Source organism: Astyanax mexicanus, chromosome 1, assembly GCF_023375975.1.
Source record: "Astyanax mexicanus isolate ESR-SI-001 chromosome 1, AstMex3_surface, whole genome shotgun sequence".
Lineage (NCBI taxonomy): Eukaryota > Metazoa > Chordata > Actinopteri > Characiformes > Acestrorhamphidae > Astyanax > Astyanax mexicanus.
Genome location: NC_064408.1, coordinates 86,369,464 through 86,393,389, shown reverse-complemented (window position 1 = coordinate 86,393,389; position 23,926 = coordinate 86,369,464). Strand labels below are relative to the sequence as shown.

General features: G+C 37.5%; 1 protein-coding gene across 2 annotated transcripts in view; it reads right to left on the bottom strand.

The window, feature by feature from the left end:
* Positions 1-1,234: 1,234 nt before the first annotated feature.
* The window catches only part of LOC103026136 (disks large-associated protein 2), a 160,385-nt gene continuing 137,693 nt past the window's right edge, over positions 1,235-23,926 (bottom strand). For both annotated transcript variants that reach the window (XM_022684282.2, XM_049484965.1), the window contains exons 6-12: positions 17,727-17,786; positions 9,852-10,201; positions 6,369-6,454; positions 5,021-5,424; positions 3,047-3,138; positions 2,314-2,466; positions 1,235-1,457 (exon numbers count right to left, since the gene is read on the bottom strand). In XM_022684282.2, the coding sequence (XP_022540003.2) occupies positions 1,242-1,457; positions 2,314-2,466; positions 3,047-3,138; positions 5,021-5,424; positions 6,369-6,454; positions 9,852-10,201; positions 17,727-17,786 (1,361 nt within the window). In that variant the 3' untranslated portion in view covers positions 1,235-1,241. The remainder of the gene's footprint in view (positions 1,458-2,313; positions 2,467-3,046; positions 3,139-5,020; positions 5,425-6,368; positions 6,455-9,851; positions 10,202-17,726; positions 17,787-23,926) is intronic.

Here is a 23,926-nt window from a genome sequence, read left to right as displayed (position 1 = left end):
CTCTTTTTCTTAAAGGCGAAGGGGGCTTGGCACATATTTGCATGTTGATAAACGCACCTTGCACCAGAAAAAGTGTAATTATACAAAAGACCCAGTTTTCCATTTTAAACAAAGACCTCTCCCTCCTACAAACCAAAACTTGTAATTCGAGATGCACTGGAACACCATGTTCGCGAACATCTCTATTAAAAACCCCGTAGATGGTTTATGGTGTTGTGCACATAAGGGCTAGGTGAGGGACTTTATTTCAGAGTATAAAGCAGCACCATATACAGTAATTGAATACTAGTAAAGTGTCTTTTGCACCTGCATGTCCCAGACTACATTAGAAGTGGTAAGACCTTGAGGAAGATTGGTGTGCCAAACGCTGATTAGCATTGTATGTGGTGTATGCTAAAACAAACAAACAAACAAATAAAAAAGAAAATTATTTTCCAGTTTCATCGTTTGAGTGAGCTAGTGTTTTTTTTTTCTGTTGGTGAGTATGGAGCTGTTTCCTTTTGGAATGAGCGGGGTAAACCAGTGTGGCCTGTAGAAGCAATCTCAGTAGCATTCTTTGCAATTCAACTGCAACATTATCATGTGTGTGTCAACATCAACATTTCCCTTGGAAATACAAACAGGAATCATTTGAGGTGCAAAAATGCATTGTATAATATAATATAATATAATATAAAATAAAGTAATATATCAATATATTCTCTTTTCTATCTAGCATGTAGAGTCTACTGTTTGTAAAAGGATAATTAGTATATCATTTCAAATTGAGATGATAAATGTAAAAGATTACTTTTTTTCTCATTAAATTCTCAACTCTCTGTTTCCATTTTCAACCAGGTGCCCTTTTTTTTAGAGTAACATGAGTAATATTCTGAACAACCATCATAACCGTAAAGTGTACCTTCCAGGAGAAGCTTTAGCTGTGGCCACGCACTGCAGATGCTCTTTGTGATTGAGCACAAGCTGAGCTCTACTGGCTTCTAGTCACCTCATGCACAGTCCGCCACAGCCTGCCTGCTTCCATCCCTCTTTTTTTTTAAACAACAAAGGGCAACAACAAATTCTTGCCTGCATCGGAGAGGGTCCGCCTCTGAGGCCTCTGCAGAGATATTGGTACGTGCATTGAGAGAGCTGAAGACATTTAAACATGAGTAAACAGTGGGGGCCAGACTGTGTGAATGGTTTCTGTAATAGCAGCACGAACAGGTGAGATGATGGTATGGTCGGATGGAGTGTGACTTTCATAGTCGGGTCTGGGCCTCGGGGATGTAGATCTCTATACTGTCTGCCCGCTCTGTGGCTGAGTTCTGGCGGAACGACGCTGCACGCTTGGCGGCCATCAGCCTGCGACGGGCCTCCTGCCTCTGCCGGTCCTGCAGGTCCAGAGAGCGCTCCCGCATCATCGCCCCTCGACCTTTAGGAGGCCTCTTTGTCATGGGAGGAGGCCACTTTCTCTCCTGAGGGAAGAAGAAAGAGAGAGAGAGAGAGAGAAAGAAAGAGAGAGAGAGTTTTGTAATGCCAAGATGTTCACAAAAAATCATCAGAAGGTTTGTGTAGATTCCAGTACCACAGGCAATTTATTTTAGGCTGGTGGGAAAATAACCTAAATACAGAATGAAAGTAAGACTAACCATCCTGCATCAATTAATCAATTAGAGTAACTGCATGTTACATATTGGCCAGTTCAGGATAGATCCACACTTTGTTACTTTGTTACTTTGTATGTAGAAAACAAGTGCTATCAGACAAAAAAACTAAAATTCTCCATTTAAACCTATTTTTTTCCTTTTGACCTAACGTGAATCTGATGTGTCCTTTTGGATTTGAAAAATGAAAGGACCAATAGAAATTCTCCAAAAATACTTTTTTGAAATATTTTTTACAAAATGTTGCAAATATAGAAATACACCAGACATTTACCTGAACACACCTCAAGTACTAAGGCATTCAACATTTTTTGTATTTAAGTAAGTGGACGCTAGTTCACAAACTGAAAAGCACAACAGGAGCAGCGTGGTCTTCCTATAAGATCATCTTGATCTCTTGATTGGCTCAAGAGCATTCTTCAGAGCTTTCAATGTTTCATTTACTAGGAACAAACATCCTAAGAATTGTAAATGGATGTATAATTAGTGTTAAAATGAAGAACATACAGAGCTGGTTCACGGCAAATCACAGCAATATTTACTGACTAATAAAATCACTTCTAATTCACCGCTCAGGGTGTTTTATACCCAGGTTTTGCTGCTATGATATGAAACACTGGCAGTGAGGAAATGGCCATGTCCACTGAACAAAACTTTAGCAGCTTGCCTTCTCCTCTGGTCGCTCCACAAGCCTCCACTCGTTACTCTTAATCTGCTGCAGCTCATCGAACTTGGCAGTGACGTCATCAATGGAGAGCTGCAGGAGGTCCCAGAAACCGGCCAGATCCTGAGAGGTGGGCCTGGGCATGGCACTCGGGTCCTGCAGGGTGGACAAAAAAAAAATCATGATTTTTCATAGCATGTTATTATAAAAAGATAATTACGAATAAAAGTGATTATTTATTGCTATTAATTATATTATTTCTACTAAATTATCCACAGACCACAATGTAAGGCTGCTAGACTGAATAAACCACCACTAGAGGTCACCACCTTACATCACTTCAGTACTATCACTATTTACAGTTCCATTATTACACCATGGGTGACATTCAAATGATGTGTTCAGTTACATAAAATGATAAATTTTACATTAGGGAAATATAGAAAGAATAGCCAATATAAAAAAGGAAACCACAAGGGGAGCATGAGGTAAAATGAGTTCATACAGACTGTTATTCCCTGATATTCCCTTAACACCTGTCATTCCACAGCCCTCAATATCAGCATAAATAATTAGCTGTACTAATTATCCCCAGGTGACACACTGCTGAAAGCTACAGCTTCTCTAATTTGTCCGATTTGAGTAGGAATGTAGAGTTCACCACTAAATATGTTTTTTTTTTTTATATATAAAACAAGAGACTTATAATTGCAATATTAGACAAAAGTGGACTTACCAGATTTTGCTGACACAGCCAATAAAACTGCTGGAATTTCTGGGACATGAGAAGTTGTGCACTGCCCACAGCACTCCGGATCTTTCCTAAAACTGAGAACATAGTGACAGGCAGGTTAGTGGACGTTTTTTATCTGCAACATTTTCTCTCCTAAAAAACAATTTTCTAAACCTCTTTCACTTCAGATATACCCGTTTCTTCTTATTGTTACCACCAATATGAGCAGACCAGATACAGATATGATTAAAAAACTGTAAAAAAAATATATATATACATCTGTTATATTATTAAAACATATAATCATTACTCTGTCACGTTTATATGTCTATGGTTCAGGGTGCTGAATCCAAAACCCATCCACCCATCTGTCCATACCCATTTAAAGCTACAGTGAAGTAGTTATATCAGGTGCTTGGTGTGTCTGTCAGGTAAAACATTAGGGCTAACCCAAGACCCAGCTAAAATGTTAACATGGTGCTCAGTGCTCTATGTGGGTTCCTCTGGTTCGTAGGGCTCTGAGATGGTTTGTACTGTATTATGTGCACTATAAGGCGTACTTAAAATCTTTTAATTTTACCAAAAATCGTCAGTACACCTTATAATCCAGTGCACCTTATGTATGTATTTTACCAGTCAGGTTGTAAGAAGCAGTAAAGCCACTCCGCTGAAGTACAGCTTTATACAGGAGTTTCAGTTTAGTTCTCCAGCAGTATTAGCATTAGCTGCTAACTGTGCAAAGTGCTAGCTCTTTGGCTGTTTAGAAGTGAGTATTATTGACCTGTACCCTGCTGCTAACCCCAATTTGCACCGCTGGAGCAGCATTAGCATTAGCCGCTAACCGCGCCGAATGCTAGCACTTTTTCAGTGTAGCACTGTCAGGTTCCTCAGTGTAGCACTGTCGGGTGGCATTAGCGGTTAGCATCTAATGCTAATGCTCCAGCCTAAGTGAAAATCTGTAAATCTAAGCTTACTGTAAATAAACAGAAACGCTTTACTAAACCAAATAAACAGTTTTCAAGAGAGAAATCTGTGTAGATTAACATCAAGCGCTCGTCTGACTTTTTTTTTTAAGAATTACAGTTTTGTTTACCTGGCTTAGCTTAGTTGAATTTAGCAGGAAAACAGGGCGACACCCCTGTTATTATAAATGGTTACTAGTGCTGCATAAAATGCACCTTATAATCCGATGTGCCTTATGTGTTAAAAAATAGACCAGACAGTAGACGTTTATTGATAATTCGGTGCGCTTTTAGTGTGAAAAATACGGTACATGTTTTGCTACAGGGATCCTGTTGGACTTTCCTAATAGGCTCCATCATTATAACCCATCTTAATCTCATAGGGCCCACATCTAGGCCCCATGTGCAGTGTACCCATCATTGACAACTACAGCATTTGTGGGGCCAACATAGAACCCAGGACATAACATCATGGCTTACAGTTAGGATACCCATACTAAGAAGGACTTAATGTGTCCACATCAATGGGGCTTCAGTAAAGAGATATTTCTCTGGGTATGGATGTTCTAGTGTTGGATTCTCCTCCACAAAATCATTAAAAGCAGATATGTAAGTATGGATGTTTGGGTGAATGTACAGTAATTGAAGGGATAATTTTAGTACCTTGAACCAAAGCTGCAGCTCAAACTTAAGTTTGACTTAATGTTATTTAAGTCAAATTCTCTCACAGTCATTGTGCCACCCTTTGACTGAGCATATAATTCTACTTCTAATCTACAAACTTTACACAACTTAAACATAGCTTGTTACCATGAGAAATAATAAGAATAATAAACTGGATAGTTCTTAAATACAAAAATGTATTATCTACAAAAATATAAAATAACTGTGTAAATTACTGTAAAATCTCAATACATCAGCTGCATTTGTAACTTTCTGATTAATATGACTGTTCTTGTACAGGAGTAAAGACAAACTTTTTTTGTTTCAGAAAAGAAAACTGATGATCACTCACTCTCCTCAGACAGGTCGTGTTCCTCAGCCTCACGCTCCATCTCCTTACACCAGCCCTCCATGCGTTTGGTCTCGTTGTGAAGGAGCTGCATGTACCAGCTGCCGTCACGCCGCAGTGGTGACACTCGGCCTGTCTCAGCCTCTTCCAGTGAGGGCTCCACCAGCCAGGGTTCAGGCTGCGGGCTGGGCGGCCCACTGGACGGCCGGTAGTCCTCGCGGTAGCTGAAGAGGCCTTGTGTTCGTACAGTTCGGACGGCTCCATACTGGGTAGGGGTGCTGGGTTCAGAGTGTCGCTGGAAGCCTCCAAACTGCAGACTTTTATCCTCCATCGAGGGAAATCCCTCCAGCTCCATATCTGCCTGCACTGCCGTGGTCACGCTGTTTGAGCGCTTGAAGCGCCCATGCCTGAGAACACAGGAACACACATACAGAGCTTAATGACATTGTGCAGAAGAAAAGGTTAACAGCTAAAGGAGGTTTCACTACTAGGGAATTGCTAGAATGTTGCTATGGTTTCTATGACGTTGTTAAGAGGGTGTTAGGGTGCTTTCAAAATATAGGGCCTATTTTAGCAATCTATAGCGCACCAATTAATTGCATATTGTGAACATGTCAATGTGTCTTTGGTATTGTCAGGGTGCAAAATATATGCCGTGCGCGGCTCAAAACACGCTAAAGGCATGTACTAATTATCTAAATTAATCATGGGTGTGTTTTGGGCGTAACATGAAATAAATCAATCACTGTGTCACCTGCCATTCCCTTGCTTTTGTATATGTTATTTTATTCTTTATTTTGTTTATTGTTAAAGTCAGGTTTGCGCTCTGCAACCCGTCCATGTGTATGTGTGTGTGTGTAGAACGAGCAGGGTGTACGCTCTAACAGTAGTGTATACCTATGTTGAAATTGAGAATAAATTGTAACAATATGTCATATTATGATGACATTGAAAGGTATTGTCAAATCTGAATATGAAATTATGAGTTTATAAAGGTTTGATCATTTTCATACTGACAAAAATACTCTAAATACTCAATACTCACACAGGACATGTTATATATCAAATGTTTTAAAACCACAGAGATATTTTGGTAAAGCTTTAAAACTCCAGTTATAAACCCTTTAAATGTGCTTTGACTGTATCACCAGCATCAGCTCACCATCCACCCGTTTACTGTAGAAATATACAAGTAATTTAGTTTTTTTATCATCAAAATACATCATTCTACTTTCCATAATGAAAGGATTGGCATTTTCTAATATCACTTTGGAGTTAGGAAGTGGGTAGACTCTGGCTTGGTTGTGTTTTGATGAGGTTGTGTCTGTTAAATCTGTGACACAGCACTCACCGTTTCTCGTCCTCTACCTGGATTCCCACTGACTGAAACTTGGGCAGACGTCTGCTCTCTGGTTCTGAGTCTGTGGCTGCTTCCACCTGGAAAAGAGGGAAATATATTCAGAGGTAAACAACGGTTTGAACTGGCTCAGCCTGTCAGCAGACGACAGCTCCTGGCGCCAAAAGAGCTGCAAGCGGATGGAGGTCATGGTGGGGTGGGGAAGGATGATGGATGTGCGGCTGAAGGCGTGCTGAAACTCAGTGATCCTGAGAGAACGTCTGCAGCTGATTTAAACACAAACACTGTCCACCTCACACTACCTGCCTCACGCACACACACACACACCATCCTCCTCACACTCACACAGTGCTGGCTCTGAGTAATCCAGAGTCCCTTGTCTGTATGACTGGGGGTTAATAGAAGGTTCTGGTTTAAAACACTATAAATGCACAAGTGAGCAATTTAGGGAAAAGATGAAGATGAAAGGTGGATTAAATTGTAGAATTCATTACAACACTGAAATCAAAGCAATGTTCAATTAGGGCTTACATGTTTTATTACATTAGTATCTGAGTAATAACCTCATTTTAAATTATAATCGACTATCACCTTTTTGCCAAATGTAAAAAAAAAAAGAAAAATTTTCTGCAAACTAGGTATTTCTGCACTATAGTACCTGTCACACCTAGCCACCGTTCCACTGTCCTGAGATCAGCCTCTCCGGATTACTGAGACTCCACCCTCACTCACCTAGTGCATATCGGCTAATTACAGTTGTGTATGTGTGTGTGTGTATATATACTGGGACTCTAGCTCTGTTTCTCTGCGAGATATTGCCACTCTGTGTCTTTATTGAGCGTTATTTTTCCTGTGTTTTGGTTTTCTGGATTTTTGACTATTTGCCAGTTTTTTCAACTCTTATTTTTGCCTCGTGATTTTTTGTCATTAATGCTTCACTGCATTTGCAAACACATTTAAAAGCTTTATAATATATTCTCAAATGTGTGGCATCAGTTTACATCATGTTGTTATAACATGACAAAAATACCCAGCTAAAATACACTGACCAAGAATCCTTTAGCGTTCTGGTGTGCCTACTCTGGGGGGCACTAATGCATCCTGTTTTGAACAAATGTGCAATGCAAAACAGCATCATCTTTCTCACCAAAAATATGAATTTGTTCTGTTTTTCTGCACATATTTGACTTGTTTAATGTTCTAATAAATATTATTATTTTTCTCTATTAAAAAAGAACATACACTATATTGCCAAGAGTAATCACTCACCCATCCAAATCATTAAACTCAGTTCCCAATCACTTTCATGGCCACAGGTGTATAAAACCAAACACCTCTGCTTCCTCAAACATTGGTGAAAGAAAGGCTTGCTGTCTGGAGCTTTAATCTCTACAGACCTTCAAACTTCATGTGGTCTAATTGTGCTCGATCAGACTCATTAAGTATTAGTTTAGAATCATAGTGAGCATATTTAGTGTTTCTTCCGCTAGAATATCATAAATTGCTTTCGAATAATTTCTGTTCGTTAACTTGATGTTTCTGTTTTTTGCTGTCTGTCCTTTTTCTCTTTTATCTTATGCTGTACTTGTACCATTCAATTGACATTTTTAAATAATACATTTTAATGCACAAAATTAAGACTGGACTGAGAAAGGCACCATACCAATGAGGGTAAAATATGAGAATGGCAGTGAAGAGACGGATGAGTCTGGATGAGAGGGAGGGAGGAGCAGGTTAGAGATATGGTCACCCCTGCTGGATCTGTGTAGAAAAATAATGATGCACTGGTTACATTTTATCATTTTCAATCAGTGTTAAGATCATTTAAATGTTGCATATAGCACAAACAGTGGAAATACACTCTATGGACAAGACACAGCTCATTCACTTTTTCTGATAAAATCAAGATTATTAAAGATGTTCTATATAGAGTTTTCCTGCTTTTGTTGAAATAACATTTTGGAGCATTGCTGTGTGAATTTAAAAGCATTTAGTAACAAAAGCTTTAGTGAGGTCATGTTGGAATATCATGACCCCACCTCTTCCCCGACTCCAAATCAAATCAAATTTATTTGTATAGTGCTTTTTTCAGCTGATGTTGATGCAAAGCACACTCTAAGAAATATAAGTACAGATTTGTACCTAAAAGAGTACAAAGCTTGTCGCTGGGGCTGTACCTTATATTGAGGTACAAAAAAGTACCTTTCAGTGAAAGTCCTTTTTTGTACCCATGTTTTTTATGCCAGTATAGATTATAAAGATTATAAACATTATCATCAACTAAATATGTGTCAAGAATTTCATGATGCAAAATTGTCTGGCTTTCAAATAAAAAAATGTGCAAATAAAATATATATTGTTTATTAGTACAGTGGTACAGAATACTGAATGTACCTTTTGGCTGGTGAAATGGTACAAATCTGTACTTATTTCTGTTAGGAATGACTTTGTACTTCAGAGGGAACAAATCTGACCCTGTAAAGACCAATATTGTACCTTTGAGGGTACAATTATGAAGAGTGTACCTTTGAGTACAAAAAAGTACTCGTTTCGTACCTCTGTTTTTTAGAGTGCAGCTTAACAGAAATCTGGGAGCAGGACAGACAAAATGTTGAACATACAACACAGAACCTAAAGTGAGCAAAAGAGGCAAGGAAAAACTTTGGACCAAGACTCACATGTACCTTATACTATCACATGTATTACCATATGTACTACCAATGCTTTTATATAATGGGGGGGGACCCATCCTCCTCTGGTCAGATAATTTATAAAGTCATGTTAAAATGAGCGAATAAACCAAGGCAGGTGGAAAAAACTAGGCAGTGAGCAACTGATCTGCAGTGGACGATGGGGAATCCTGACTTCCAGAGACTTCCATCAATCTGGACAGTCTGTCTCCACAGCTCTTCCTAAAAGTTCATCATTCCAGATAACTACACAAGCTGTGTGTGTGTGTGTGCATGTGCATATTTGTGTCAGAATGCATTTTTTTATAATCAGTGTCCTCAAACATTTGGACATTTAGTGTAGGTTAGGGAAAAAAGAGAAGGGTGTCAGTGTAACATATAATAAAGTAAATAGCCACAAATAGCCCATCAAATTAATAACCCATCGCAAATCTAACCCCTGCACCAACATTCTGCACTAATGACTTTGTTAGTCATTCTGATGAATGTGAACTGTGTCGGTGTATCAGGCAGCAGAGCAGCTGGTGTGGCCTCAGCGGGAGTGGACGTCTATAGCGCATTAGCATCATTAATCCTAGTGGTTCGGGCTCGGCTCGGGTCATTCCGTCGGCCTGTCCTCCGGCTCCACTGCATCACGACTCCGATCCCAATTTATGACTCCCACAATGCACTGGCTCGGTGGGTGACTCATTCTCTATTTGTATGCTCCTGGCTGCTTCGGGCTCTTGTGCAGGAGTGGGCGAGCAAGCAGCTGGGTTATAAATAAACGGGGGTGAAATGAGGTTACCTGAATTCCAATAGAGGAGCGTGGGGTCTTGAGGTATTCCTCTGCTTTGGACACCAGGATGGCCTTGTCGCAGGTCTGCACAGACGTGTGGCTGCCCGTGAGCCGCTTGGTCTCCATGGCCAGTGTGACGGCCTTGGCGCTGTCCAGGCTGTCCATGGAGGTGTAGATGGTGCGACCGAGGCTGTCCGTGGTCCAAAGCCCGCTGCGGGGCAGGCGGCCCTCGTGGTAAGCGTCCTGCGTGGACTCTGTGCTGCTCTGAGCCGTTACTGAGATAATGGGCTTGGTGGTACTGCGAGGTGGCACGGGGGGAGGCACCTTCTTATAGCCAGGGGTATAAGTCACCGTTGTTTCTAGATAGGAAGAAGACAATGAACAAAAAAGCAGTGTTAATTTTGACAGGTGATTATTCTGATTTAGTTTTAGTCTTAGTCTTTTGACTAGTCTAGTTTTAGTCAACGAAAACAAACAACATTTTAGGTTAAATAATTTTATGGTTTTACTATTTTGGATTTGTATTACTAGTTTGAGATTATTTATAATTAATGTTTATAGCAAATTGCCTCTAAGTTAAGCTCCTACTGCAGTACAGATTTATACTAACATTACTGGCTTTCAGTAGCCTAGTCTTTTATTTCTTAACAACCGTATTTCTGAAACTTATCCAGTCCAGTAACAGTGTGATTAGCTGGTGTGTAAAGTCACTGGTTAGGTGTGGGCGAAACTTTACAAAAGATTTACATTAGTTTCTCACGCGGACATCTGTGAAAAATATTTCACACTTCTACTCAGTGATAAAACTCTTCCATCTGGACTGCAATTGAAAAAACAGGAGGAGCAGTGAGTTTTTTTTGGCTTTCTTGGTCACAAGACATCATGTTCAGTAGCTCCTCCATTTCCACTCGCTTTTGTGTTTACGTAGATCTCCATGGAAACGCGCGCCAAGAGTGTAATTATGGTGCATGGCAGTGGACAAATAGCTATTTTATTAAACGCAAGGTGACAAACCCCCCCCCCCCCCCCCCCGATAAACTAATCCTGTCAGGTTCAAATGTTATAAGCACAAATTAGGCTCACATGCATGGGTGAAGCTAGCCCTTTTTTAGGGCTGCTCAAGCAATCATAAATATGTCCCAGCACCCCTAAAAGTGACAGCCAAATGTGTTTTTGTTGTTTTGTTGTGATTTTGTGTCTCTGATAAGCTACATGTTTTTAATTACTGAAACATGTGTATCATTACACTGAATATTAAGAATAAAATTATTGTAGTCTATGCCTGCTGTGTAAATGGTATCATGGGTGTGGTAGTGGGGGTAAAGTGGACCTGACTACCCAGGGCCCAAGTAGGTTGCTCATGTTCCTTGTGTACTGGCATGGATAGGGGCCCACTGACATTGAGTACAGGGCCCAGAATTTGCTGCTATGCCCCTGAATGGTATGATCCACTTTGTCTTCGCTCTACTGTGTGCAGCACTATCTATACTGTTATTGTTTGACACTTTTTGTCAATCAGCAGACACAGAGTGAGAGAAGTTAAATGAAAGAATAAGGTGAAAATACATGATGGCCATTGCCCAGTTACATGATGCCCATTGCCCAGTTTAAGCAGATGAAAAAAACAATACTGAGTTTTGAGTAGCTTCCCAATTTGAACTATTTATATTAGACCAGATATAGTACAATGCAGCTCTGGGATGAATGTTTAATATAAAAATATGTGCCTGACAGTTTTTATGTTCTAGGCTACTCCTTATGCCTTCTGAACTCTCTTCACTTAGTTGTTCTCTTTTACAAATAATGCCCAGTAATGGAAGTGATATGCCACTGTATTGCAGTGCTGCCAGGAGCTTTATAGCTCTACTATCTGTCCTGAGAATCGACTCTGTCCTAAACTGAATCACACAGTAATGAATCGAGATCATAATTTTAATGCACAGCACTAGTTGTATGTGAAATAAGGGATTGCGTAAAAAGCAGCAGAAGTGTGAGAAAGACGCTATGTTCTCCACAGCCACAGCCTACAATAGTTCAGTCTTTAAACAGTTTGTCTTCCAGGTAGTTGAGGGGATTTGAGGGAAGTATAGTTCCTTTCAAGTGTAAATGAGAATATGATGGTAATCCACCCAGATGGTGTCTACAGTGAAATAAGATTTAATGAGAGACTCACACACACACATTTCAGAGGCAAGCTTCAAAGACTATGAGCAGTAGCCTTCAGTATACACACACTCATACACACATTTAACAGCTTTTTCTGGTACCATAGTGGCATTTAAACAACCATTGATTGGTTCCCTCATTAGTATGGTTAATAATCTCAGCATGTCTAATGAATTAAACAGCTTATTAATTCCCGAAATAGCAATTTAATACGATGTTTAACTGCCAGTAACTGTTTATATCTGCTTACACAGTGATAAAGCATGGGGCCATAAATAGACCATTCCTCCCATTTGAAAGTAATCAGTTATTTTGTTTACTAACATTATATATTTTTTAACTTTTTTATTTATTATTATATCATTTTAGTACCTTCATAAATAAAAAACATAATAATAAATAAGTTTATATAAAGCTAAATAAAAGGAATTATAACTGATTTCTTTTACAGGGTGAAATAATTGATATTTGGGTATTCATTAGATGGTTCTCAAATGTTCCAGGTAATAAGGCTAAACTTCACATCAATAAAACTGCATGTGCAAAGCTAATTACCCGAATTATTGCAAAGCTAACAACCAACTCATTACATGTTCACTGTCAGTTCTGCTCAAATCTGCTCACTGGCACTTTCTTAGTGATCAATATGTCAAGCAATGCATGGAAATAGAAGCTGTTCACTATTAGAAACTTGTGAGATGAGTCACAGAACAGAACAGAATAGAGGGGAGCGTCAGGAAGAGAGAAAGGGTGAACGAATAACAGAGGCAGACGGAAAGAAAAGGAGAGAATATGATTCACTGCAGAGATTAAAATAGAATCAGAAATGAAAAGCAACTTGTATAACCATATAACACAGCTACCCATTCATGGATGAGCCCGATTTACTTACGCTTATCGATTTATGCTACACTTTACTCACTTATGTGAAAGGCTGAATTTCTTTAACATGTATGAACAAAATTATGATTTTAAATGAAGTTACATGAGTGAAGTTCTGTCATTCTTAAAGCAACACTAGCACTATGTTTACAGGACCAGGCTGAACTGATTCAAATCTATTGTTCTGTTTCAGTGTGTCAAAGATCAGATTTTTTCAGAACTGTATGTCTGTGGGTTTTTTAACTCTTATTTGAACCACTTTCCTGGGCCCTAACATCCTTCAACCTGCATTAAAATATCAACAGAGCTTATAAATATATCTATGCCAATGGGTGTGGTGGTCTGGAAGTGTCAGGTAAATTTCTGGCATATTGCTATCTTGGCAGCAGAAAACACAGGTGGGCCACTGCTTGATTTGAACCCTGACAACAGTCAGACGTCCATACCTATCTTAGCATGCGGTGCGTGTACAGTCCTGCTTGTTACACACACAAAGGACAAGCAGCAGTGCACAAACTCAACTTTTGTATCAACAATAAACAGAATACTAAATAAAATAACATTTCTGTTCCCGTAAATGAGCTGCTAATGTATCTTCACAGTGTGAATGAGCAGGTCAGTGTCCTCTGCTGAGATGCGCAGAAGCGCTGCACTGTTAAAATACCAATCTGCCAAAGTCAGAGCACACCTGTCTCTTAAAGGAAATGACAAGTAAAATGCTTATTGGTTTATTTCCAATTACACCCAAAACACACCCAGGATTATTAGGAGGATTTGTACATGTGTTTTTGTGCCTTACGAGCCACGCAAGGTGTATTTTTTGACACATCATAAATCAAGGTGCCTAAATCAAGCTTGCTTATAGATCGCTATAATAGGACCCCATATGTAGATTGGATACATGTGATTGATGTGTATGAAACACAAATGTGAATGGTAAGATCAGATTTCGGTGGGAATTTTTGCCATCACACATTTGCCTAGTCATTAGCCACTATCACAAGTGTGATATGCAAAAGAGAGGTTCAGCTGTGACATTACACAGAAAATTCATATGATATTGATGCTCCACTGACCTGTAAACAGAACCATAGTTGTTATTGTTGCTAAGATTGTTGCAAACTGCACTGTGTAACTCTGGTGAAGTGGGGAGAAAAACACTTGTGCGTGCTGCGAAACACTGCCTAACCAAAGTCATATTAGTGTGAAATTTTGTAATATTACTTTCACCAATATCACCTTAGTTAACATACTTTTTTCACTCGATGGTGATCTCTTAGCTTGTCCAGGAATGCATGTAAGGTATGATGCATATCATTTAGTGATCTCTCAAACCATAAATTACACTTCCTGACTATAACGAGGCAGCCCAGAAACAAGATATAGCATTAAAAATACATATATTTTCTTACTCATTTTTTTAACACTTGTATACAAATTGTGCCTCGTAACCTTGGAAAATAAGCGATTGACCTGTGCTTCACATGAATTCTAGTTACTTGTGCTATTAATAATCACTGCCTGGCTTTACTGCCTCTCCTCTTTCATCACATTTTTGTTGATTTTGATTTGTGTGAAATTGATTCATGCAGGCTATAATCATAATTTGAAAATGCCAGCTGTTGTGTGAGCAATTCATAATTAAGGCACCGATTATACAAATTGAACTAATAAACTGGAGAACCTTGTTTTCTTCCCCTGTAACATTTTGGGGATACATTTTTGTTGACTATATATCTGTCCAAAATTTCCCAGTAATTATGCCAATATTAAATAGTATTATACAAATTACTACTATATTACTAATCATGATAAATAGAAGTATAAATGCAATTATTGACCACAATATGTTGCTGCTACTGGCAGGTCTTATTTTAATGAAACCTCTATACAGAACAGAGGTGTGTGTGTGTGTATGAATACTTAATGCATCACTTTACATCTATTTAACATCTAGACACGAGTTGACCTGCTAATATGAGTTAATGAATGCAGTCATTATCTTGTTCTGGCAATACTAGAGGCAGTTTTAGATTATCATTTATTGAGTCAGATTTTAACCAGCAAAATTCCACAAGCACATTAATACTGAAGGTAGAACCATTATTAATTATTCAATTTCAGTCCTGCAGTTTAAACTATAATGTGAGTGTCTCAAATGGAATTAATCTCCATATCTTAGTAAAACTTTATTGCAATATTGTATCATGAAAAGACTTCAAGACATTAATATATTATTTGTATAATATTTGGATACAAAAAGTCCACTATATTTGTAAATACTGTCTCACTGACATTTAAGCAAAAGTACAACTGCACTGTAACATTGTGTTTCAAACCAGTAATACTGCTAAACACAGGCTAAATGTTAATGTCTGGTACAGGTTTTTGATACAACACATGTTTTTTAAAATCAAATATTAATTTGTATTTTGTAACTGGCTAATCATGCATCAATGCATTTGCGTTTAGAATTTAAAATATATTTAGATGCTATAAGATATTAGTTTTCAGATATTTTTATTCGGGTTTTGTCACTTAATACCAAGGTCTAAACGCTACACTCAGCCACAAGGATGTTCATTGCTCTTCTGTTCTGTTCCAAAGCTGTAAAAGATTTGCAGAGCGCTGCCTAATAAAGAAACATTTAACCTAATGACTAATAGTAACACATAACTTCTGAATATAGAGAGCATTATGGACTTCCACTGATATTTAAACTGTATGAGATATTACACTATTAAAACAGCCTGTACATCTACGTATCTCATGCTTTGGTGTAGTTAAAGCTTCGTAAGACTCTGTCCTCAAATACAAATATCTCCTTTCATCTGCCGTGTTATACACACCGCTGTATCAGCTTACTACTGCTGTTCTGGGAAGATGATAGATCATACTGCTGTTTAGCGGTTTCAGTAGCACAGCATGTGTAAGAGTGTTTTAAAGAAGAGTCCATCAGCAAGTCATCCCATGGGTAAAGCACTTGATCAAATAAGAAACTGTACAGAAAATGTTTAGAAAGTGAAATTAGTTTACTTTAAATTAAAAGTCTTTTAGTTCTATCTAATGCACTTATCCGATGCTTCTAAGTGATATTTACAAGACAGCTTCACTTTAAAGTTACACACTGCAGTTTCTCAGCAATGACAGAGATGCTAGTCTTTCTATTACACATCAGTATAATGATGTGTATGGTTTTTCACGTTAAAATAATGGTTTCATGTGGCAATCATGTGTTTTGCACATAACGTGAAAGAAACCAATACGCATATCATTTGCCATTCCCATTAAGAGCCAGGTGTGCTCTGACTTTGGCGGACTGTGCTTTGGCACTTCTCAGCAGAGGAAACAGACCTGCACGTTTATGCTGTGAAGGTGCACGAGCAGGTAATTTACGATAACAGCAATTTTTTGCTTTTATTTTATTTTGTACTCTGTTCATTGTTGATGTTAATTGACGGCTGACTGTTTTCAATGGCGCACCTGTGTTTTTCACCGCCAATATAGCAATATGCCTGACATTTACCTGAAAACACCTTACTTCCAGACCACCACACACATCAGAGTTAATATATTCGTAAGCTCTATCTATTTTTAAATGGCACAGGGACAAAACTTTGGCGGAGTGTAAGATAGCAATAAGCATTGTGATGCGACTTGGGAAGGTTGTGAAATAGGTTCCATAGTTTTGTTTCAAAGGCTTTCCTCAAGGCATCAACAGTGCCAGCAAACTATAGGATAAAACACTGTGATCAATAACCACTAAGCATTTTATGTTAGAGATTACCCTATATATTGAATGTATTCTGCAGGCTATACTGAGTAATGTATAATAATAATATTTTTTTAAACTGGGCGACATGCTGGGGGAGGTCACAGAAAAATATTGTATCTCTTCTATATAAGATTTTAAGTCATATGTATTTATCATTATCTGATTTACCCATACTTGAAAAAGTGGTGTCTGAATTAAAAAATTGCATCAATTTTTTACAAAACCTGCAGTTGATGGGTGGGGTTGGAGGGCCGCAGTGGCACCTACCACCCACAAAGAGGGATTCCAACTAAAACGTTTGAGAACGACTCATCTAATGAATTCTAAACAGATGTTATAAGAGGTGGTACATGTTATACTTTTGATTAAGCCTCTCTGACAGTTTAGATCTGCTAGCAACAACATGCAACTTAATAAATATTATATGAGGACACATTTTAACACTAACTACTTTTTTGGTATATTTTACATGGTTGGCAGATAATAAATAAATAAATAGGCTGTGTATTAAAAGTTCAAAAAAGTTCTCATGCAGCCTAAAAATTAGTGTCTTTACAAGGTAGGTTTGCTGCCCTCATGAGTTGTGGTGTGCTGTGAGTCTGAATCAGCTGCTGAGGCTCATGGGAGTGCACTTACTTTAGGTGTAAAATGTTGAACTGTGGGTTTTTGGAATTAGTTCATGTTAAACAGACATATCAGTTGTGTTATGTCATGCAGGACTGTGTGCTGCAGGGTACTGGCTCATAGTCATTGTAGACGAGGCACATGGACCAGTAAAAAGAGGGGGTTTAATACAGGGTCTAAGACTGGGTTTAAACCTAGTCATTTTGAAAGCACGGTCAACGCCTAGCTGAAAATAAGCATCTTTCCTCTATCTGACTGCCATTTCACCACAGAAGTATACACAGTTTGCATTGATTATTATAGTGACAAATATTTAAGCTAATATATAACCTAACATTAAATTTGCAACTTCACACATTCTGAACTTAAAGAATTTGAATATGTTGTTTAAGAAAAAACACACTGATTTGCTTCGAATGATGACTGAGAGGGTTTACCTGGAGTTGGTTCCTGCGTTCGTTCAACACTACACGCAGTAGGGAGACGAAACTGGATCCCTGTGAGAAACAGTTGAGAGTTATTAGGAACCATGTCTGTAAAACCAACCAAACAGATAACCCACCTTAACTTCCAGCGTTTCCTACGTGAATTCCTTCGACCATTGTTACATTCAGTTCAACAGCACTTTTAATCTGACACCAGTTGATCATAACGGTCAAATTTGCCACTCTTTTCCCAATCAGTTTCATTCAGTAATGATTTTAGCAATATCATGGGATCACTGGTGTCAGACTGTTAGTATCTGCACATAAACAGTACATTCATACTATGAAATGAGTAAAAAAAAGTCAAAAAAGAGTGTAATGAAAAAGAATACTGCATGTAGAAACAAAAATATATATCTGGAACCATGAAATAACAGTAAGAATGTAAAGGGAAATTTCACAAATGTATTGAAAAATTTAAATAATTGAATGGTAATAGTTTAAATCTCATCACTAATATCTACAACATGCTAAGACTGTACATAGCTAGATCATATTATTTACTTTGCACTGTATAAGTGCTTGAGTTAAACAATGCATAACTGTCAGTAGAGCCCAGTTGCCACTGTGTTGAGCTCAGTCAGCAATGTATTATTTAATAGCAGATTGTAGTGTTAACACACTATTACACTATTGCACATGTCCTATTGCATGTATAAATCATTTGAAATAGTGTGCTTTTTCTCAGAATTCTGATACATTGTAAAAAAAAAAAAAAAAAAACTTAATATATCCAATATGTCAATTTTACAGGAGAATGAAAAACCTTTACTTTCAGTTTAAATACTTGTACTCAATCAGTCATTCAGCAGCATTATATTGGTAAATGTAAGAAACACCTGGCAGATTTAAATCATTTAAAAAAAAGTAAAAATCTGCAAAAAAGAAAGAATGATGTTGTAAACAGTTATTATGAATTTGTTCAAACTCAAATTATGTAGTAAACTAAAAATCTGCAAAAATAGACATACTTTTTGTTTTTCATTGGACAGTGACAATATAATTTAATCCGTGAAATTTCCCAAACCAACAAATATGAAATATGTAATACAATAAAAGCTTCTACAGTTAGGCAAGCTCAACTCTCAATCATGAAGAAATGAGTAACTATACAGTACATGCTTTAATAAATGTGCCAGCTGGAGTGCAGGGCACAGATAAGCAAGCCCACAGATTAATGCAGACATGTTCTCCAAAAAAATAAAATGAGGTAAAGCAAATATGGGACAAATGTCATTGAAATGTTACTGTAAAACAACATGCAAAGTTCAATCAATACCGTATTCTAAATAGTAGCATTACGAATATGGACTAAATGCAAGTAAATAAAACAACTCAGAAGAGACAACCCAGAGGAAAATGGGTAGATTGTGTAGGACTCAGTTTGGAAAGAGAGAGACACTGAGAGAGATAGAGAGAGAAAGAGAGAGAGAGAGAGAGAGAGAGAGAGAGAGAAAAGATAGAAAAGCTGCACTACAGCATTGATTGTATTGCATATTTAATTTTTGTTTGAATGCTAGGCACCTCAATTAGTGGCCTGTGGCATGACTAAACGTATGGTCTTGGAAAGCATTAATTTATACAAAAGTTAATCAATTCAAAAGTGATGCTGTTCCAGTGTGCCCCTGAGAAACCTGTTCCAGGTTCTGACTGATGATGCTGTTACACACCTCTAGAGGGCTCTGGCATCCAGTGTGATGTGTGTCAGTTTTAAAGACAAGAGTTGCAATGGCTGCCTTCAGCCAACAGGGGTCCTTGCCTTTAACTTCACAGTGTGTCACACAGTACACTCAATGCTGTTCCTGCAACTGCAAAGAGTCCGTTCCTCTGCCTGTCTATCGATTAATCTGATTGGACGGACATCAAAAGAATAAAAATTGCAGTTTTAGGCCTGCACAAAAAAAAGTTTTCTCAATTTCGAGAAATTACTTATAAGACTTCCTAAAAGCTGTATAAAAAAAGAAAACACACTTTTGTTTATCTTTTGTAAACAGGAATCACAATGACATATTGTACACAATAAGTCCCCGTTTGGCCATTAAACATCACATGTCACCGTGCTGACTGCACATTCCTGTGGAGGAATGCTGCTGTAGGGGGTCCGGTTGAAGCGCTGGTTGACCCGAGGCTTTTAGGCTGGGTAGTCCTTAACGTGTGTGGGCACGACTCTCACAGGATGAGAGGTGAGTGTTATGTATGTGATGATTCACATGTGACACACATGATGGTTTCAGTGTTACTGAACACATGATGACAGTGAATGAAAGTTCTTAATAAGTAAATGTATAAAGGCTGCCTAACCTACAGACATTTTAGCATATAATATCTTAAAGAAATTCCACTCAATATCAAATACTCCTTATTTTTTTCTAATTGCACTTATACTGAAAGAGTATTAGACAAATATACAGTTTGGAATGGGTAAAATATTAGTCATTTGTGCAAAGAAAGTTGCACCACATACACAAATAACCTTACTTAACACACACACTAGGACAAAAAGGATTAGATTTTTTCTGAAATCCTTGAACTCACCCATTTAAAAGTCACTGCTTTAAAGCTGCATTATGCAACAATTGTTTTTTTACATTTTTGTTGGGCTCCCATTCAGTCGATTTGAGCCACCATACATTTTTGGACAAGCTGAAACATTAAACTTAAAAGAATCATGTAGACTGAGGAGTAAGAATTATATTACAGGATTGTTCACAGTTATGACTTGGGTAAAGCAGTGCAGTATTTCTGCATATGCTTTCCTGTCCACTTCATTAAAGGTACATAATGCAGTTGCTAGGTCAGTGGAGCTTTTTATTTTCAGATAAAAATAAAAAATATTCCTTTAACCTCTTGAGACCCTGCATCCTCATATGGTTCGCTGCTTCTCATTTTTAAATGTTGAACATTTGGCCTCATATGGAGACACTTCCTGTACCATCTAGTGGTCACATGACAACATTACAATCGATTGAAAACAAGATGGCGGCTATCCCAGTCAAAAGTTTCCACATCCAGTAAAAACAGAAACATGGGCCAAGTAAAAAAAAAAATCTCATAAAATTGTTTGTTTAAAATTAGTTTAGAAAGGTAATATTTTATTTTTATTTTATTTATGGGCCTTTCTGAGCCAAAATGACCAGTATAATTGTTAAATGTTAAAATAAACTACTGTCCTCATATGAAGACAGTGTTGTATTTTAACAAAGACAAAGTTTAGTTTTTTTTATACTTTTTACACTCCCAATCCCAAAATGCTTTGGTAAACCACTAAACTATCTGGGTTTACATGGGCTTGCACATGTAGGTTTATTGTGGGCTATTTGATGGTTTTTGACTGGGTAGCACTTGAATAAAATTAGTAATAAACACAATGCAAAATCTGGGTCTCAGAGGATTAAAACATGTTTCATAGCATAAAAGACCCTCAATCAGAAATGATTTCTCATTTTGCCAGTAGGTCCTGTTAAGAAACTAAAGTAAATGAGCTGTTTTAGCTTTTAACTTTAGCTTACTTATTACTTATAAACTACTTTTGAAGTTTCGCTAGTGGTGCTTGAGCGGCTACCAGTGACTTAGTGAGAAACATGTTTGGTAAAATTCCTGTAACACATGGAATAGTTATTTATTAATAACAATTAATTAAATTATTTTTTCTTGTGCCAAAAAGAAAACAAATACATTAGTGAACTGTTTAGGAGATTATGTGTCCAATGTGTGTGATGAGTAAACTGATATTAAATTAGCTCATTACATTTGTTCAAGTGTATTTATGCAACCTTGTTAGGAAGTGTTAGGATTTTGTAAAACATTGTAAAAATAGTTTTAATGCTACAAATAATGTTAGCTTCTAACAGACACATTCTTATTAACTTTGTTATTATTTTCCGCATTAAAATGATGCACACCAGACACAATTATAGATTTTTGTTTGCAGTGTTAATTAAACATCCAAGCTGTTTTTTAAAAGCGCAAATATTGACTGATAGTCAGATATTCTACACACAGCTTGGTAACTCTAAAGAATGCCTATTTGCATTCAAATAGTTTACTGAATAGTTCTTTCCTGCCTGCCGTCCTTGATTTGGCCGGATGTGGCCTGATCCACATGACACTCAGCTCTGCCAATATTCAGTGAGATCATGGGCTACAGATCAGTTTCATGGACAGAGCTGAGAATAGAATCTCTGAATGCCCTTTAACTGAGATAGAGACGCTTTTGAGCTGCTTTTGGACCAACACATATGACAAAGACAAACTAATCCTTTTGACATTTGTTATAAAGTTCTAGTTCCTGGGACACAACAAATCCATCATTCTGGCTGTCCCCATGCCAATGCTACAGACAGCAGCGATTCATTGAGTTCATGCTGTCGATATACATTGCCAGGTCACAAAATTATCGCCACCGCCTTGTTTCTACACGCATTACTTTTATTTTCAGCTCCACTGAATTTTTGCACCAGGAGTGACATTAAGTTATCCAAAAGCAGTGTGTAAGACTGGTGGAGGGGAACATGCTAAGATGCATGAAAACTGTGATTTAAAACCAGGGTTATTCTACCAAATATTGATTCCTGAATTGCATTATTTTGTTATTTCAGCCAATTCTCATTTTCTGCAAATAAATAAAATAAATGTTCTAACTGACAATATTTATATTTGAAATTTGGGAGAAATGCCATTCGTAGTTTATAGAATAAAACCACAATGTTTATATTACACAAACATATACCTATAGCAAATAACAAAATCTGAGAAACGGATTCAGAAACTTAAGTGGTCTCTCAATTTTTTCCAAAGCTGTATATATATATAAAATCTAATTTGGTATATGAGACACCATCAGTTATCAATCTAGAATGGTGAACAATAATTGTAGGTAATTTTGAATAAGTAAGAAAACGGTATGAAATTAAGATCAAGTTCATTTCCATTCATGATTTATTATTATTTATTATTTTGTGGTGTTTAAAAAAAAAAAAAAAAACATTTCAATTGCAATTTAACATGTTTAACTGATTAATATTTGATTAATTAAAAAGGCATTTACAGAAAACATGAAAAAATTGTCATTTATGTGAGGCTCAGATTACCGCAGAAGTACATGTGGGACGTTAGATGAATAGTAAGGCATAAAAGCCTGAATCCTTCAGAATTACTACTGCCATTGTTTAATTATGCAACAGTCCTTAAAGAGCAGGTTAACAGCAGTCAAGAGGCATTCACAGTTCTGCATTCAGAAGACTCCTCAGATCAGAACAGCTCTGTCCAGCTCCTGTAATTATGTAATATAGCATAACACTGTGGACGTGCTTATGTAGTTGTTTGGGGTTATGTGTGTGTTTGCATGGATAAGTATGGATGAATCAGTGCATGGGAGGATGGATGGAGTAATGAATGGATGATTGTGTCATCAGGTGGGTGAGAGGAGAGAGGGAGCTACAGTCTCAATAGTCCACTGGAGCTCACTTTGGCTCACAAAGGTTTGACAATTTTTGCTCCTACTCTCTACACCCAGGCAGAAATGTGCCAGTGACACTCTTCCTGTGGCGGTGAAATCCAATTATAGGCACTTTTTTAAAAAACATACATATATACATACAGTGGTGATGCCCCCATGAATGCAGAGTGAATTAATATTGTTTTTGTCTCTTTGTGTGGAAAACAAACACTTTGGCAAAGTCAGTTTGTACATCATGTTCCAGTGTCAATAATCCCTTTGTTGTGTTTATGCTAAGTCAGGTATTCTTAAAAAACAAAGAAGAAACAAAAAAAAAAACCACATAGTGTATTTAATAAATTTTCTAATTAAAAATTAAAAGAAGTAAAATAATGGTTTAAATAAATAGATATTACTTAAACATAAAACGTAAAAGTGTTACTTTGACTGTGCATTTAATCTGTTCCACAGTCGTATGCTCCAATAAAACCTTACATTTAAGTATCAGCAGTTTACCTGTAAAACTCTATAAACCTGAATGAAATGCGTTGTTGTTCAGTAAAGTATTTAAAGAAGTCAAAGGTTTGGTTGCTAGGTTCAGTCACTGTATTCATGCATTTCATATTCCAGTTCCACCAGCAGCTTCCCTTAGTTACTTCAATGAAGGACTGATTACACAAACTACGTTTTGGATGAGACACACTACCCTTCCTCG